The sequence below is a fragment of the Neoarius graeffei genome, chromosome 21 (genome assembly GCF_027579695.1).
Source record: "Neoarius graeffei isolate fNeoGra1 chromosome 21, fNeoGra1.pri, whole genome shotgun sequence".
NCBI classification, from domain to species: Eukaryota; Metazoa; Chordata; class Actinopteri; order Siluriformes; family Ariidae; genus Neoarius; species Neoarius graeffei.
This window is the reverse complement of record NC_083589.1, coordinates 51,162,927-51,180,722: the sequence shown is the minus strand read 5'-3', so window position 1 is coordinate 51,180,722 and position 17,796 is coordinate 51,162,927. Positions and strand designations below refer to the sequence as shown.

The following is a 17,796-nucleotide window of genomic DNA, read 5'->3' as shown; positions in this document are numbered from 1 at the left end:
AGACGAGCTGCTCCGTACCTCTCCGAGCTTTGCGCGACCTCCCAGTCAGTCAGACGCGCTGTCACTCCTGTTAGCAATGTAGCTAGGCTCAGTATGGCCAATGGTATTTTTTGGGGCTGTAGTTAGATGCGACCAAACTCTTCCAACATTTTTCCTGTTTACATAGGTTTATATGACATGAAACAAGTTCAGTTACACAAATTGAAACGTAGCGATTTTCTATGCTATGGAAAGTCCGCACTATAATGACAGGCGTACTAACACCTTCTGTGCGCTTCGACAGCGCATTGATATCCAAGCTCCGTATCAATGCGCTGTCGAAGCGCGCAGAAGGTGTTAGTACGCCTGTCATTATAGTGCGGACTTTCCATAGCATAGAAAAATCGCTACGTTTCAATTTGTGTAACTGAACTTGTTTCATATCACTGGTCATATAAACCTATGTAAACAGGAAAAACGCGGAAGAGTTTGGTCGCATCTAACTACAGCCCCAAAAAATACCATTGGCCATGCTGAGCCTAGCTACATTGCTAACAGGAGTGACGGCGCGTCTGACTGACTGGGAGGTCGCGCAAAGCTCGGAGAGGTACGGAGCAGCTCGTCTCAATTCAGATAAGAGCATATTTCATTATGGAAGTACGGTGGACTGTTCCTTTAAAAGTCTGACATTTTCGTCCTAAACATTTTGTGTACACTTTAGTGTTTTAAAAATTACCTCCAAAAGGCTTCTCCGACGTGTAGAATGACTGAAAAACTGCTTTTAAAAAGCAACACCACAGAGCAAAAATGTTACCTCTTCGAAAAAACACACTCTTGGCACTACTTTATTGCTCATTTTCAACTTGGAGGCAGTTACACACGCTGGAGGCTTTTTGAAGGTAATGTTTACCATACAAACTAAAATGTGCAAAAAATGTCATTCAGAAAGGCTGGAGCTAACCATCAAGTATATATACACACACATGCATGACTGGTGGCCCAAGAAATCACACACTTCCTCTTTAACAAAGATGTAAAGGCAAAAGCTGCAAAACTCCTGTCCCTTTTAACAGTTATGCCAAACTCTTCATTATCATCATGTATATATAATCCTCATTTGTATAAATGTTTAGATCAGTGATTGGATAAGTATTATTAAAGGAAAAGGTTATATGAATTTGGTGTTCTTGCCACCTTCCTTATATTTGCAAAGCAAGGTTTGGACATAGTGCTAGCTACAGTGCAGTAACTAGTAAAAGCACCAATCTGTAAGAAAATACAACGTACTGAATCTGATGAGGTTGGCATCGAAAGCTGGTAACTGCAGCTTAAAAATCAAGCAAACTTGACACCTCTGTTCGAGAGACGATCGGTAGGTTTTTGTATACAACTATAAAAAATACTTCTGCTTGTGTTTAATTCACTCTTACTTGTGCCTTTATATATTTACCACTTGAACACATCTGATGATTTGGCATCTTTAGACTAAATGCCCTCCCTGCGCGAACAGGGTGAAAACACAATGATGGCAACTGAATACAGGACGTCAACCAACAATCAGTGCAATATGTCTCATAACCTGATTATACAAAGCAGACCACCTGACCCATCTCCCCTTTTAAATGCTAAATCTGTAACTGTATACATGAACATCCTTTATTTTGGAAAAAAAAAAAAAAAAAAAAAAAACAAAAAAAACAAACCCTCATCTGAAATAATCAGCTAGCCCATTTTGGTTTCCTTTTTTTTTTTTTTTATTTTATTTTTTTCCCTCTCCTTAAAGATTACCATCCTCTGAATATCTGATATCCAACAGTGTTAAGAGCTCAGTTACTGATCGCCCGCGTCGCCAAAGATGTCGTTCTTCTTGCGCTCCATCTCGGCAAAGTCAAAGTCTGTGCCGGTCATACGCTTGTAGACGTCCTTGATGTCATCACAGGTGGTCTCGAAGTGGGTCGTGGCATCGTAGGAGCGTGAGATGAAGATCTGGGGTCAGACAAAGGTCACAGAGTTCATTAAACTCTGGAGCAAGAGTGGTCCAGATGTGTGAAAGGAAAAGTAGTTCAATGACTCGGTTCTAAACACAAACCAGCTCGACTTCTGTCGCAGATCCTGTGTTGTTGCTTGCCCAAATACATACAATTTTATTTTTAGCTGAAGCAGAGTATATACACCAATCTTTGAGTCAATTTACTACCATTTAATACCTTTTTTTACTACCTTCAGATTTTTTTTTTTACAACCACCACGACATCGAATTGCACCAAGTATCAATCAGAAAGATTTTGTGACATGCAAACGTTGTCATCAACTCAAATAGCTGCGGAATGACGCAAGTCATTATAGAAACCCGAGAAAACCAGGCACTGTTCTTGTTTACATTTCAAATCCATCCGTTTCGGGCGTGTAAGAAAAATATCCCCGTAAACTCCGCTTTTCCATTTAAAGAGCCGAAAACTCTAAGTCTAACAAATTGGCCAAGTGAATAAAGCGTGTGTAACAGAAAAGGCTTTCCGTTATGATGTCTGTCTCCACCTGCGTGCGTTTGCGCTGACCGCAGTTAACCGGGTGCAGCTGAAGTGTCAAATCACCAAATTAACAAGGGGCAGCGCAAACGCACGCAGGTGGAGACAGACATCATATTATCATGTTAATGATTTTGAGGCACACTTTACAGTATGCCTGCCTGTCGTTCCCGACGACAGGCCTTATCCAAGCTTGAAAGCTTGGATCCCGGAGCCAGGATCGGGAAAACTTACATTTCCCCATTTCTAAACTTTTTGCCACCCGCTAGAATTCGATGAAGAGATACTGGTTCACTTAGCACTGCTTTCCGTCTCCACTTGGACTTGGCTATGCGCACGCAGACGATTTCAGATTTCTATCGACCAATGAATACAATGCATTGATATGACGTCAATATCAAGTTCATATCACACATTCATTTTTGAAGTAGCGGCGCAAGCAAGAAAGGATTTATTTTATTTTGCCTATTTCATCAAAATGAAACCAGTCATTGTCCAAAAGAAAAAAAATACCTATTCTTTAAAAATAATACCTTTTGACCAAATTTATCACTTTTTAAGGCCATTAAATTTTGCGTTTTTGATTTATCACTTTTTAAAACCCCGCGGACACCCTGTGAAGGCAGCTCCATCAGACCAGAGACTAGCTACATGACAAGCCTAGATCACAACCGGCCATACGTGCTCCTACGGCCGGTCTACGTGCAAAAAACGCATGGAGGGCGCGCGTGCGACGTGCTGATTTTCGAGCCGTAGACCGGCCGCAGAGGTTCTTTGTCATGTCAAACAAACTCTACAGGCGCTTACGTTTTTTTTTCAGGTTGCAAGACAAACTTACGGCCAACGTGCGGCTTTCTCCACGTACAAAAAAAACGCAGCGATTTGGGAAACGCCAAAAATTGCACGTCCAGTTGTGACCTAGGCTATAGGTGAAAATCAAACTCTAATTAAAAACAGGTCTCATCTTTTCAGAGTCAATAGCACTCATCAAAACTAATATGAAGCATCGTTGTGAAACGAACCAAATCAGATCATCAAGGACGTAGTAGCTCATCAAAACCATGACTACTGAAACGCGACAGAGGACCAACCTCCACGACAAACTGTTTCCAACAGGAAAGTCAACAAAAGGACTAAATTTTGTTCCCCGAGAGAAGACTGACCCAAAATGTCGATCGGAACTGAATTCGCATGATAAATCAGAGGAGATATAATTCTAGTCAGAAGAAAAATGTTAAGTTGACCTAATTGCTCGCAAAAATTTGACAATACAACGACCAAGACTACGTTCAGACTGCACCCTGAAACGACCCATATCAGATTTTTTTTGCCCATATGCGACCTGTATCCGATTTGTTATTGACAATCTGAACGAGACAGATACGATTTTTTTTCACATGCGACCCAGGCCGCTTGGATATGTGGTCCTAATTCCAATGCATATCCGATATTTTCACATGCGACTGCAGTCTGACCGGACAGGTCGCATTCATGCCACCTACACGTCATCAAGAGACAAACGTCACTATTCTGCGTTGGCTAATCCCGACTCTTTGGTGGAAAACAACATTTGTACAGTTTTCAGAATTTAAACAGACTTTTATAGAATTGATCAAGCTAATGGTGGATTTGGTAGGGACCTGGATGTTGATCTGTTAGCCTGATTAAATAAAACAGTTTCTATAACTGATTTATAACTTAAACCATCCTGTATTACAAGATTATAAGATTGTTCTGGAAATTTCCAGTAATTTGACACCTTCGGTCTCAGTCTGCTGCCCACATTAATCAGATTATTGTGTGAGTTCCGCCACCACCACAAAAACCACATCGCCAGGTCTCGCCTCATCTCCATCGCAAACTGCACTGGTGTTTCTGCACCTTGAGCCAGCGCTGAGAGAAGCTGCAGAATTCAGCTGGCTATAAACAATCTAAATAAATATTTATAAAAATGTAGAAAAAGTTTATTAATATGATGAAATAAATATGTGCAAATTATTAAGCCTGAATTAAGAGTTTGGTAATACAGCGGCCGTATCCCAAATGACTGCCTACTGAAGCTCGAGTGCACTATATAGAGTTTAAAAATCCATTACTTCCTAGTAACATGTAGTGCACTTATATAGAAATTAGAGAGACATTTAGGAGTCAACCCTCGTTACCAGGCGACACGTTTTCATTTCAGTTCAGAAACAAAAACACAAACGAGACCTCACACTTTAACACTAACCAGATAATTAAACAAACAAACAAGAAAGTCATTAAACTTGAACAGTGCGCTTTTTTGTTTACACGCATTACGTAGATGTGCTTATTACGTGTCAATTTGCGCATGCGGGACACTTTTGGGTCATTTTCCGTTCATATTGGAGATCGCATACAAGTCTCATATAATTGGTAATGTGAACGGCCTAACAAAAAAATTGGATTTCACAACAAATCGGATATGGGTCGTTTCAGGTTGCAGTCTGAACGTAGTGCAAGTGCTGTGCAGAAACTTCAGCTCTTTCAAATAAAACAATCAGAACTGAAATCCATCAAGAACTGAGGGAGGAGATACAATTCAACTGAAAAACAAAGCTGTGAACAAATTGTTTACAACAGGACAAATCAAACAAACAACCAAGTTTTGTTCCCCGAGGGAAGATCTACCCAAAACATCGATCAGAACTGAAATCGGGTGAGAACTAGTCTGGTTAACACCAGACCATATCACAAGTGCGAAAGTTGCGAATGTCTATCATTTGGCGTATACGTAGCCCATGGCCAATCATGGCAGTTGTACCTGGTGACGTAGTTAGAGCGACGAAGAGGCGAAGAAGAGAAGGAAAGAGAAAGAGAAGGCAAAACAAAAATAGGAAAACAATGGCACCGAAATTATTTCACTTGTGATATGGTCTGGTGTTAACCAGACTAATTCAGAACAGTGTCTAAAGCTTGATCGGAAGTTTGGTTCGTATCGCTCGCCGCCATGTTAAATGTGATCCGTAAACAGTCCCAAATAAACTACAAGCTTCCGTTTGTCGAGTAGTACGCGTCACCGTCTTTCCACCCCTCCCCACTCTCTGATTGGCTCCCTAACTCAGGCGAGCCTTTAGACCATAGTTTCCATGCTGTCTTTTCAGATCGGAACAATTGTGCAAAGCAGCATGGGATTTCCCAGGCTAGGTGAGAACTGCGAGAGATACAATTCGAGGGAAAAGTCCGAAAACTCGTTAAGGTGGCCCGATTAGCAATTCATTAGCAAAATAGACAATACAATGACCAAGTGTTGTACAGAATGACTAGTTCTTTCAAACGAAACAATCAGAACTGAATTCCAGTGAGAACCGAGGGAAATGTGATTTAACTGAAAATAAACAAAGTTGTAAACAAGTTATTTTACAACGGGTAAATCAACAAAACAACCAAGTTTTGTTCCTCAAGAGAAGATCTACCCAAAACATCAATCAGAACTGGAATCAGATGAGAAATCAGAGAGGAGAGAGAATTTGAGTGAGAGGCCTGGAAAATTTGGTATAATTAGTAACTTGTTGGCAAAAAAATAAACAAATAAATAAATAGACCAGACGACCAAGTTTTGTATGGAGTGAGGAGTTCTTTCTAACAAAACAATTGGAATGGAAATCCGTGGAGAGCAGACGGAGGAGGAGATGAGATTTAACTGAATTGTGGACGATGGACGCCACGCCATGGCAACAGCTCATCGGCCTTATGGTCAGATGAGCCAACAAACTGATGTGCGTCTTATTTATAGCTACAATCTAATCATTAAAAGGTTAAAGGTAACTGTTGCTTCCATTCGGTCATATTTGCTTCTTTTCCAAGTAAGAAATTTTATACAACTGGATGGTTATTGATTTTAGTCGAATACCACTGCTCTATAGCACGGAAGCTGAGAGAGGCCCATCATATAATCCTTTTTTTTTTTTTTTTAAATTCACCTTATCCCGAGATAACGACATAATTAATTCGAGATCTCGAGTAAACAGCTGAGAAATGGTTCATTCAGGTGCGCCAAGAGACTTGTGATATGCTGACTTTGGGGCTATTTCTCATTCTGTATAGACGCAACTTTGGTCATTAGAATGTCTGGAATAATCGATCACCTAATATTTTGATCAGGGGTTGACACAGGGAGAGATTGCATCAAGTCTTTTAATAAGGGATAATTTCAAAATTAGTCCGCCGCACCTCCGCGGAAGACTGGCCCCCATCTCTCTCAAGGCATCGTAAAAAGCCATTTCTGCTCTGTTACATGTCCACCAATTTCTAAGTCTTCGTTGTCTGACCCACAGGGGGCGCAGCTCTGCTAGAAATCTCAGCTGTTTTCTCGAGATCATGAAATAATTGTTTTTTCGAGATCACAGAATAATTGTTTTGTTTTCTCGAGATCTCAAATTAGTTGTGTTGTTTTCTCGACATCCTGAATTAATTATGTCGTTATCTCGGGATAACAAGGTGAATAAAAAAAAAAAAAAAAAAAAAAGAAGATTATATGAAGGGCCTCTCTCGGCTTCCGTACTATAGCATGCTCAAGGCTTTGATCATTTTTATTTCTATTTAATGAAGAGTAAATTAGCATACAATAATCCATCAGAAGGCCAAATTAACAAAAACACACTAACCTGGCTGTCAGTTCCCAAGTCAGTTGGAGCATAAAGATCACTGATGCTCACAAATCTGTGGAAGATCAGATGGGAGAAATAAACAGGGAGCATGTTGTATTTTCCCACTACATCATATACAATAGCTTCAGCATAGTAATCACATGTCCAACACATACTTCTGCTCGATAGGTTCCAGCAGGTCCAAAGCTGGTTTAATTTCCTTCTCAGGGTCGTTAGTTTCCACGGTGGTGCTGGCGATGGCGATGTATTTACCCTGCGCTGCCACGTTGTGTGCATACGAGATCATGCACACGTAGATATCTACAAACATTGAAGGAGAAAACATTGTAAATTGACGTCAAAATGAAACCGACAAAGCCCCATACACCACTGGCAGAAATTCACTTCCTGTGTGCCTCACCATGCTTCCTGTTGACCTGGTTCTGAGGGATGATGAGCTGGCAAGAGTTGGCATCTGAGGTGTTCTTAATGGGGTGGCTTAAGATACAGATGACTCGGATCACCTTGCCGACGACTTTGGCCCGGTCCGTGACGTAGCTGGGGTCGCAAATCAGCTGCTTACAGCGGGCAATCTGAACACACGACGTACAAAGTTTAAAATCCTACCATTTCCATGCCAATTATTCATTCATAACGTAGCATGCATTACATTTTTGCACTGTATTTATGATTTGTTTACTCCATATTAAAAAACACAGTATTGAGAAGCAGAACGAATTTTCTTGTACATGGAAAAATCAAAGCTTCTGATCCTGACAAACTACACTGCAGCACAGACATAAAACAGAAATGCTGCGCAATGATAACGAGTCCGTGATCACATGGATATGCACGTGTAGCTTCAGCCTTCTGTTCATCACAGATTTTTATGACCTGCACTTGAAAAATCTGAAAGGCAGTCTAGCTTTAAAATTTCTAATTAGAACTCATGCTCACATAAAACAAACCGGGACTGAGATCATTGCCTTCGGAGAGTTGAACGCATCTGCTCGTCGCCATTGTGGGGATGTTTACTAGTAACGATGGTGTTGGTGGAGGTACCCACGAGGCAGGTGGTAAAGAAAGCCAGCAAAATGTACCGTTAGTCTTGATAAACAATTCTACAGTCAAATGCAGACTGTGCAAGACTACGCTACGCTTTAAGGGAACGTTAATCACTTTCATATCACATTGTATGAAAGTGTATCGGCATAAGGATTTTTTTTTTTTTTTTTAAATTCTACACCCGCCCGTTTCATAGATGGAACTTAATGGCATTCCTCCTGCAGTTATTTCTGTTGTCCTCTGAAGATAAATCAACTTTAAATAAGAAAAGTCTTGCACTGTGCCATAGTTAAGTCCATCATGACCAGCGCTGTGTTTTTAACCCTTTGATGCAAAACATATGCACACCCCTTCTAATGCACAACATGGGTCAAAAATGACCCGCATTCATTTTCCAGGTTATTTCATGCTGACTGAGACCCCGTCCACACGTAGCCGGGTATCTGCTAAATCGAAGATATTTTTCTACGTTTTGGCCTGTCATCCACATGAAAACACATCAAAAACGAATATTTAAAAAAAAAAAAACTCCGGGCAAAGTGAAGATTTTTGAAAACTCCGTGTATGCCTTTTCGTATAGACAGAGATAACCGGAGGTTTGCGTTTTAGAACGTCACAATCTGCACCAAAAAAAAATGACAAATCTGCCCTGACGTCAAACGTGCGACCTTTGTTTACTGCAGAAGCCAGATTAAGCATGGACAAAGAGTAATGGATCGGAGTAGTGCCTTGAAAGCGTTAATTATTGTGCAGGTGCTATTCTGATGTGATTAGGGGGTAGGATTTGGGGAAATAATGCCATCTACAGGTTTGGAATGCTTATGAACGTGATTGAAAACGCAGATGTTCGGTTATGTGTGGAAGGGATTTTTTTCGAAGACGAGGTGGTGTGGATAAAACATTTTTAAAACGTTCGGTTTTAAAAATACCCGGCTACGTGTGTACATGGCCTGAGTTTTTCTTTGCTCTATCTTTTGAAATCAATTTATTTTATGATTGAATATTCCAAGTATTCTTTAAATATCTTGTTTTTAATTACCACAAATCATTAAACTTTTTCTTTCCTACTTTATGAACAAAAATACTTTTTATATTACTACACATGGGTCATCCAAGTGTGATTTAAAATTAAATGTCTTAATACTATAATAATAATTTGTTTCAAGTAATTACTTTAGCAGTGAATGGGGCCAGTTATTTATTTATTAACTATGTAGTTAGCTAAGCCAACTACAATAAAATTAGCTAACTAAAGTAGAATATGTCAACAGCTCGGTAGCTAATAGTAATTACTTGTAACTTTGACAAGTAATCTACTCTCAAGGGAACCTAAACATAATCAATTTTTTTCTAAGGTAATGTTCGAACAATTGAAAAACATTACTTCCATGTATTAGATGGGCAAAGGGTGCTGTGCTGAGCTGTGAAATGTCTGACACAAGCACAATTCACAGTTCCCACCAAACGCTGGAGTAAATGCATGCGGGTCGGTTCTGACCCATGTGTGTAAACTTGATGTAGAATTACAAAAGCTGTGCTTGTTCATAACTTAAGAAAGGAAAAATAAAAACGACGATTTGTGCTAAACAAAAACAAGATATTTACTGCATATTTGGAAAAGTAAATGACAAAATGAATTTATTTCAAAAGTAGATCATAGAAACACTCAGCCATACATGAAATAACCTGGAAAATGAATGCAGGTCGTTTTTGACCCATGTTGTGCATTCGAAGGGTAGTGATACAAAAAGGGTTTTTATTCAAAAAGTAAGAAAGGAAAAATTAAAATAAGGATGTACGATGATCAAAAACAAGTTAATTGAGGAATACCTTGAATACTGAATGATGGAATTCATTTATTGCAAAGATATAGAAGATAAAAACTCAGCCGGGTCACTTTTGACCCATGTTTTGCATCAGAGTTTTTTAAAAAAAAAAAGTGCATTCAGTGCAGTGGGTTGGATTATACTATTCAAGGCAGCTGACAGTTTCCAATCCAAACTCGCACGCTATTGAGGAATTAAGCGTGGTGGGGGCTCAACTACCAGGTTATTAAAAACATGCAAACACATTCCACAAGCTGCAGCAGACGGAGCATCCTCCATCCAAGGAAGGCTACTTGTAGAGCCATAAGGAGTCTGGTCAGCAGCATGAGCTTCAAACTCCATGCACTCCCAGTTCTAGAATCAACTGCTTCAGCTGAGCTGCCAGGTTATCAACATGAGTGCATTTTACAAATTATTACACCATTTAATGGTGTACCGTGATACACAGAATTATAATTGTGCTGATTTAAGTGCCCTTGACTGTTTATTTTATGTCCTTTTGCTCCAATAATAAAATAGTCTATTTCTTATCTAAAAGTGTTTATACTGTTTCAGTTATTCTATTTTTATTTATCGCATTGCCTGTTTGCACCGTGGGTCAGAGAGGACTGATAGTTCATCTGTGCTGTATGTTGAGCATGTATCGAATATTTGACAAAGTTGACTTATTCATTTCCACCAATCACCGAGGAGCCTGAGGCCCTGTCCACACGGCAACGGATTCAGGTGAATCTGATAAAATTGTTTATCGTTTTGGCCTGGCGTCCATACAGCACCGGCATTTTGGGTGCCCCAAAATGAAACCTTGAGAGAACGGGTCCCAGAGTGGAAAAATCTGGCAACGGCCCCGTTGCGAAGTCGTCTGGATGAGTAGAACGGATTTGTTTACGATGACGTCACAACCACATGACTGAGTGCTTCACGCCGGGTAGAAGTGTAACGAACTCGATGCGAGTTGTCAACAAATCCTATAACTAGTCCAAACACTGCAGAAGCAGTAACCAAAACCGCGCACCGCCCGTGCGCTTTCCAAAAACAAAACCAATCCTGCTAGGAAAAATGGGGGGGAGGAGCGATCTCACCTCTTCAGATGTTGGTTTAAGTCCGACAATGCATTCCTCAAAAAGTGCGTAGAAGAAAGTAATCCATCAACGTGTAGCATTCAATTTATTCCAGACCATTAAAGAATTCTGGAGGATATCAGAATGTTGGCGTACCAGCTTCCATCTACCCCCATTCATTCCTCCTTCCGCGTCTTTTGTTTTACGCTACTGATTATCATCAAAACTTTATGTGGCTGATGCTACAGAAGGGGTTTATGCGCATGCATCTACTTCTATTGTTCTGGTGTCTCCGATGGGACCGTCTTACAGCGCACCTAGAGGTGTGGCATGTGCATTGCATCATTTTCAGCAAGCGTTCCGTTGCCATATAGACCTGAAATGTAACTGATCCGTTGCCCATGTGGACGCGATATTTAAAAAAAAAAAAAAAAAAAAAAAACAACTCATTGCTGTTGTGTGGATGTAACCTAAAACGCACTGAAGCTGGAAACGTGATTTACAGTCTGTTCATCAAAGTCCAGTTTGCTGTCAACATTTAACTGCACGTATAAAACAGCTGAAAGAGATTTCCTGCATCACTTTTGCTTGAACAACCTGCTTGTTCTGAATTAGTCATGCATGCAGAATTAATTCCTCACCTCTCCCTCAGATTTCACGCCCACTATTTTGCCATTCTCTACAACGATCTCTTCAATTGGCTTGTTAAGCATGTAGGTTCCTCCATAGATGGCACTTAACCTGGAAAACGCAAATATTAAGGTTTTCTTTTTTTTTTTTAAACACAAAAGATGAAAATATTTGTTACAGCTTCTGAAAGCACTAAACCAAAACCCCTGGGCGTGTGAGAAGAAAGGCCGACCTGGCAAAGCCCTGAGGCAGTTCTCCCAGACCATACAGCGGGTAAAGATAAGGGCTCTTTCCATATCTCGCCAAGGACTCGCTGTACAACTTAATCCTGTTTATTGCGTCGAGGCAGGGCTGATCCAGATAACTAGAAAGAGACAGAGAGAAGGAAAGAATAAAGTCGCACACTAACCTCAAGAGAACACATCCGGCTCCCTGCTATCCACTCTGTCGGAGTGAGATTTCTGAGCGCCGAGACAACTCACCTGTCTGTGCGGTAGAGCGCGATGGCATGGCCTGTGAAGTCAATGACATCCTGGCTCAAGTCAAACTTCTTGTAAACCTCACGCATGGTCGTCTTTTTGGGATCCATACCCTCCATAGTTTTGGGATCGTTCTCATCAAAGTTGGCGACGAAGACCAGGAACTTCCGGAAACGTCTCTTCTCAAACAGCCCCATCAGGCCTAGAGAGAGAGGGGGAAAAAAAAAAAATTGTATAGAAATGCGTGAGACTGGTAGCCCAGGAGTAATAGGGTTATACCCGGAACAAATTAGTAACAAGCTGAAAATTTCAGAATACCTTTAGGAATAACATACTAAAAGTCCCTGGAAATCCCCCTTGTGCTCTCTGAGAAATTCAAGATGGCGTCCAAAATGGCCGCCAAATGGAGATCTGCCCATATCTCAGGCCCGAAACAAAATATTAATGCAATTAAAAGGTCAGAATATATGTTCTGTAGGGTAGGAGAGTAAATTCCAACATGTGTATTAATTACATTGTGTATTAACATTATATAATAACAATGTACACATTATTATAACAGTACATTTGTGTATAATGTGTTCGCTTGCCATGTCTGGTTAGATTGCCATATTTTTGGCACTGGGAGTTTCACTAAAACCAAAAACATCATGAACTCCAAAACATTACCTTCAATCCATTATAACAATTTATTTACATACAATTGTTCATTATAACAAGAAGCTAATCCAACACAATAAATCATGGCGACTGAGTGTTCCTCAAATAATGAACCTATTTACAAGAAGACAACTGGTCATTGTTCTATAACTTTCAACTTCCACAATCAATAATAATTACAGACTTATAATTGTAAATCTATACATGTGCTATTTAATGTACACTACCGATTATAGAGTGTGGATCCATTGGTTACTTGTTCACTCCGTATCATCCTATTCTGTTCACAAAACAACAAACACAATTACTAGGGGTTGGAGCACTTACTTTCATTAATATTAAAGTAAATTGGTGGTGTAAAATGAAAAAATGGCATGTTAAAAGGTCATGCGGAGTTTAGTCATTTTTTGTCCGAACACACTGGCATTGCTAGTAGCAGCGCTCGAAACTAACGGTGTCCCGATGTCCCGGGGACCATAAAAAATGTCATCGGGACACAAAATTATCATATCTGGGACAATCCCGGGACAATGGAAAAAAAATAGATCTAGAAAAAAAGTTCTACATTAATATTATTTACAAAGCCGTAACACGTACGTAGACATTCACCTAATTTGTCAATTTTAATTTTAAAACGTTAACAGCAAAAAATACATAGTAGCTACACTTTCGATGCACCTGCATCCGTAGGCTACAGAGCAGCGCATTCTGTTCTAGAATCTTCGGCCGGAGTCCGCATTATATGGACTTGGAATGGAATTGCTAGCGCGCACGCTGCGCCGACTCTTGCCAGAACAAAAATGCTTAAGTGGTTGAAGCGGACCGACCGCGGGGAAGAAACTGAAAGCCCAGACATAACGTCTCCGGGACCTTCAGGATCCAAAGTGTCATCGCCTGGTCTGCAGGCAACGCTAGCAACTGAATGAACTTAATGAACACTGTTAGACACGTTATAAAATACAACAGGAATGATGTGGATGATATTGACGGAAGATACCGTTCAACAGAATAAGTGAGTTTTCTTGGTGTCTTTCTAGTTCAGAAAGTTTAGTCAGTCAGCAGCACAACTAGGCTCGGACCTGGCACTATGCTGATGGTGCTAACATTTACACCCGGCAGCGAAAGTTCATAAAAGGGATAACGGAAAGTTCATAAAAATGGATAACGGAAAGTTCATAAAAATGGATAACGGTAATGGTGAAAATTATAAGTTGGCCTTATAAGTGCCAACAGATATTCAAGGTATAAGTAGATGAAATGAACATAAAAGGGGTCTTATTTTCAACTAAAGTGTACTGCAGATGTAGGGAGTTGAAACATTTTCTGAATGAGCTAGTTGGCCCCTTTAAATAAACGGGTATCTATTCATACAGTGAGATCGCCAAAGTTTAATAAACTGAAAATGCAATAACTAATTTTGAAGTAGATGATGTATAGGACATGTGTCGCTTGTGTCTTGTGACTTATTGTAAAAATGATATAAAGGGCTCAAAATCGCATAGTTACAAATATAATAGTAACTTCATATGATAAATATTAACCACTGGTTATTTCAGAGAGGAAAAAAATGGGGACACTATTGCTTCCATTCGGGACAATACAACACAGAATTCGGGACCACTGGGGGACACAAAGAAAAAAAGTTAATTTTGAGCCCTGGCTAGTAGTAAAGACTGGCGCTAGAAACTCAAAGATTAATTTTTTTCCACCCTTAAACAAGCTTGAATAAATTCCCTACTTCATTGATGGTACAACAAAGGTCCAAGCATTACAACTGAGGCACTGAGAAGTGTTTAAGTCTACTCATTGTTTATAAGCAAGAGCTTTTCCTGAGGCAGACCTTTTTGTCATGAAAGTCGCTGGAATGTTGAAGTGTACTGAAACAGCTTGCCATTGTAGTTTTAGAAGATAGAGTTCTCAAATTTAATTTCCCTTTAATATTTCATCAAAGCTTAAAGATGCACTAAATATTAAGGAAATTGATGTCTAATTGTTGTCTTACATTATGTTCATGTATGTAAGTAGCCTACTAAGCTAATCTGTCAATCATGTCAACCATCAAATTCCACATTAATGACCTTGTAATCTTGGTTAATTTTAATTTCAACAGTGTGACAATGGTGAATTTGCATTGCTTGTATGAGAGAACATATAATTTAACATTTTAATTGCATTTATATTATGTTTTATCCCTGAGATATTGAAAAACCTCCAATCGGTGGCCATTTTGGACGCCATCTTGAATTTCTCAGAGAGCACAAGGTGGATTCCCGGGGACTTTTAGTATGTTATTCCTAAGGGCATTCTGAACATATTCTGAAAAATTCAGCTTGTTACTAATTTGTTCCGGGTTGGACTCAATTTTGAGCCAATGCTCTTGGGCTATAGACGAGAGAGCAACACCTGCTGATTAGGAGTGTTCGAGGAAGTGCAGTGCACTTAACTTGTAAACAATATGATGATCACCACAATGCAGTGTCCCGTGTTTTTTCAAAAAAAAAAAAAAAAGGGGGGGGGGGGGGGGGGGGGGGGTTTACACCGATATTTAAAATGTTCAAAAACCCACTTCAAGATATCCCTCTCTCATTTACCTATAACATATTTGAATGTCGTACACAAAAGCCAAGCAACAACTTTATTGCTTCCCTAACAAATTCAATCAATAAATCAAATTTGACTAGTGCTACAGTTTGTTTAAAAAAAAAATAATAATAATAATTAGTATGCATAAATGACATGCATGTACTTGGAACCATTTAAAATCTCACTCTACAAGAATTTTAAAGGGGAACTGAAGTCATTTTTAAACTTGCTTTATTTCTTAATTAACATGTTATTCAATTACGTTTTCGGTTTTAACCTTGTCGTGACTCGTATCGGCATATTATATTACACTTATCGGCCTTTTAGCCATGTTGAATGTAGTTCGTTTGGTCCACGGCAGGCGTCGCTTATCCGTGCGATCTTAATGAGACTTCAAACGTGAAGCGTCAGCTCGGCCATTTTGAAAACTGTTCACACAGCGGCCAGATCGCCAAATCATTCCAATTTAGATTAATTCTGAGATTTGCCAGCTTCACCAGTGATGGAGATTATTAGCCTGGGCCCGCCCATCCTAAGCGTGACGCAACACGAGGGCCTGTTGCGAGCTTAGTCTGGCCAGGCAAGCTATCTACAGCTCTTCCAAGCTCCCGAAAAATCGGGAACCAATCAACTTTGAGCATCTCCAACGGCCCTGGGTAGAGGCGTGTTCAAGGCACTGACGTAGTAGAACTGCGACCGGAAGCCATAGATTGTTTACAGAATCTATGCCGGAAGCGCTTCATTCACGCTTCCGCATCTATTACGCATAGATGCTGTATTGAAAGCATTCAACGGGAAGTTCTCATTGAAAACGGAGCAAAGAGCAGCCCTGGAGGTATTTATTGAAAGGAAGGACGTTTTCGCCTTGCTCCCGACCGGCTTCGGTAAGAGTTTAATCTACCAGTTAGCCCCGTCGCGTCGCATACGTCAGAGGAAAGAGTGATGTGATTGGTTTAAGCTTCGTCACAGCCTTTTCTGGCTTCGACCAGTAGCAAACTGAGGCATTTCAGGGAGGCGGGTCAACCACGGGCTCTGGGAAACGGTTGGGCTTAATATCTTGGCCAGACCAATAGCTCGTAGAGCTTTGTCGCGTTAGCCAGACTAGGAGATTATTCCATACGACTTCGAACCAATGTGGAGTAGGGAAGAGTTGGAAAGACGACAGGATAAGGACCAGTCCATCATGCTGGTATTTACGTCATGACTGTCGCACAATTAAAACGTGCCAGATCAGGCGGCTGGTGGGTTTTCAAAATAATAAATACATATTATACTGAGCACGTTTCCCACATAATCCTCACGAAGGGTTCAGACAGCACTACAAAACGGCGTCCTCACCATATAGTGCCCTATATAGTGAATAGGGAGCGATTTCGGACACAGGGAAAACTTCCGGCTTGATTACATCAGCATTTGAAGGAGGGCGTACGCGTCTTTTGACAACACTGGTCAGTGATTTCCGCTGTACGTTTTAATTCCGTCCTACGATGTCTCGCACAGGTCTCAACGAACTCGTTTACGGCCATTGCTTTGACATATGGACTGATATTACGTAGCATATTTCAAACACTCATAACTTGCTATAGCAGTGACAAAATAGCGATCAAAAAATTTATTCCTATATTCAATAAAATGAGAAATATAGAATTTTGATGATTAAAAAAAAAAAAAAAAAAAAAAATTGCCTTCAGTTCCCTTTTAAGTTTTGAAAATGAATGTTTTAACCCATGGACGCCTGAAACGCCCGCAAAAAAAAAAAAAAAAGTCTGCAAATGCCTAAGCCAGTTTTTAGAAAAGGTCCCCATCTGCCTGAGGGTTTTCTGAAATAAAAATAATAAATTGAAAACACCTACGAAAAATTCAATATCTCAGCCTCTGAAGCACATAAAGACATGAAATAAGTTGCATTTAAAAGATAAAATTCTCTGCTTTTATTGGATCATGCTCATTCAGCATTAACGCTAACATTTTTATAAAAAAACAAATCTGGCATGCGTCTTGAAAATAATGACAAAATCAACAATGCTGCGTTATGCAGCACCCAGCATTTGGGGCAATGCTGCGTTATGCAACAACCGGCGCTAGGGGCAATGTTGCGCAACGCAGCATCCGGCATCAATGGGTTAATACAGATATACATTGACAACTTTATTCATCCCACATACAGCCACGCTTTAGCGCCTGGGGAGCAGTTGGCGGTTAGGTGCCACGCTCAAGGGCACTTCAGCCTAAGGCCGCCCTATATTAACCTAACCGCATGTCTTTGGACTATGCAGGAAACTGGAGCACCCGGATACAGGGAGAACATGCAAACTCCATACAGAAAGGCCCCTGGACTTGAACCCAGAACCTTTGAGACGTGTAGTGGTTAGCACAGT

General features: G+C 40.2%; 1 protein-coding gene across 1 annotated transcript in view; it reads right to left on the bottom strand.

The window, feature by feature from the left end:
• Window positions 1-1,715: 1,715 nt before the first annotated feature.
• gdi2 (GDP dissociation inhibitor 2) overlaps window positions 1,716-17,796 on the bottom strand; it is a 35,354-nt gene continuing 19,273 nt past the window's right edge. Inside the window, exons 5-11 of the mRNA XM_060903322.1 lie at window positions 12,179-12,377; window positions 11,929-12,060; window positions 11,708-11,807; window positions 7,536-7,707; window positions 7,291-7,435; window positions 7,133-7,187; window positions 1,716-1,965 (exon numbers count right to left, since the gene is read on the bottom strand). Of these exons, the coding sequence (XP_060759305.1) occupies window positions 1,810-1,965; window positions 7,133-7,187; window positions 7,291-7,435; window positions 7,536-7,707; window positions 11,708-11,807; window positions 11,929-12,060; window positions 12,179-12,377 (959 nt within the window). The 3' untranslated portion in view covers window positions 1,716-1,809. The remainder of the gene's footprint in view (window positions 1,966-7,132; window positions 7,188-7,290; window positions 7,436-7,535; window positions 7,708-11,707; window positions 11,808-11,928; window positions 12,061-12,178; window positions 12,378-17,796) is intronic.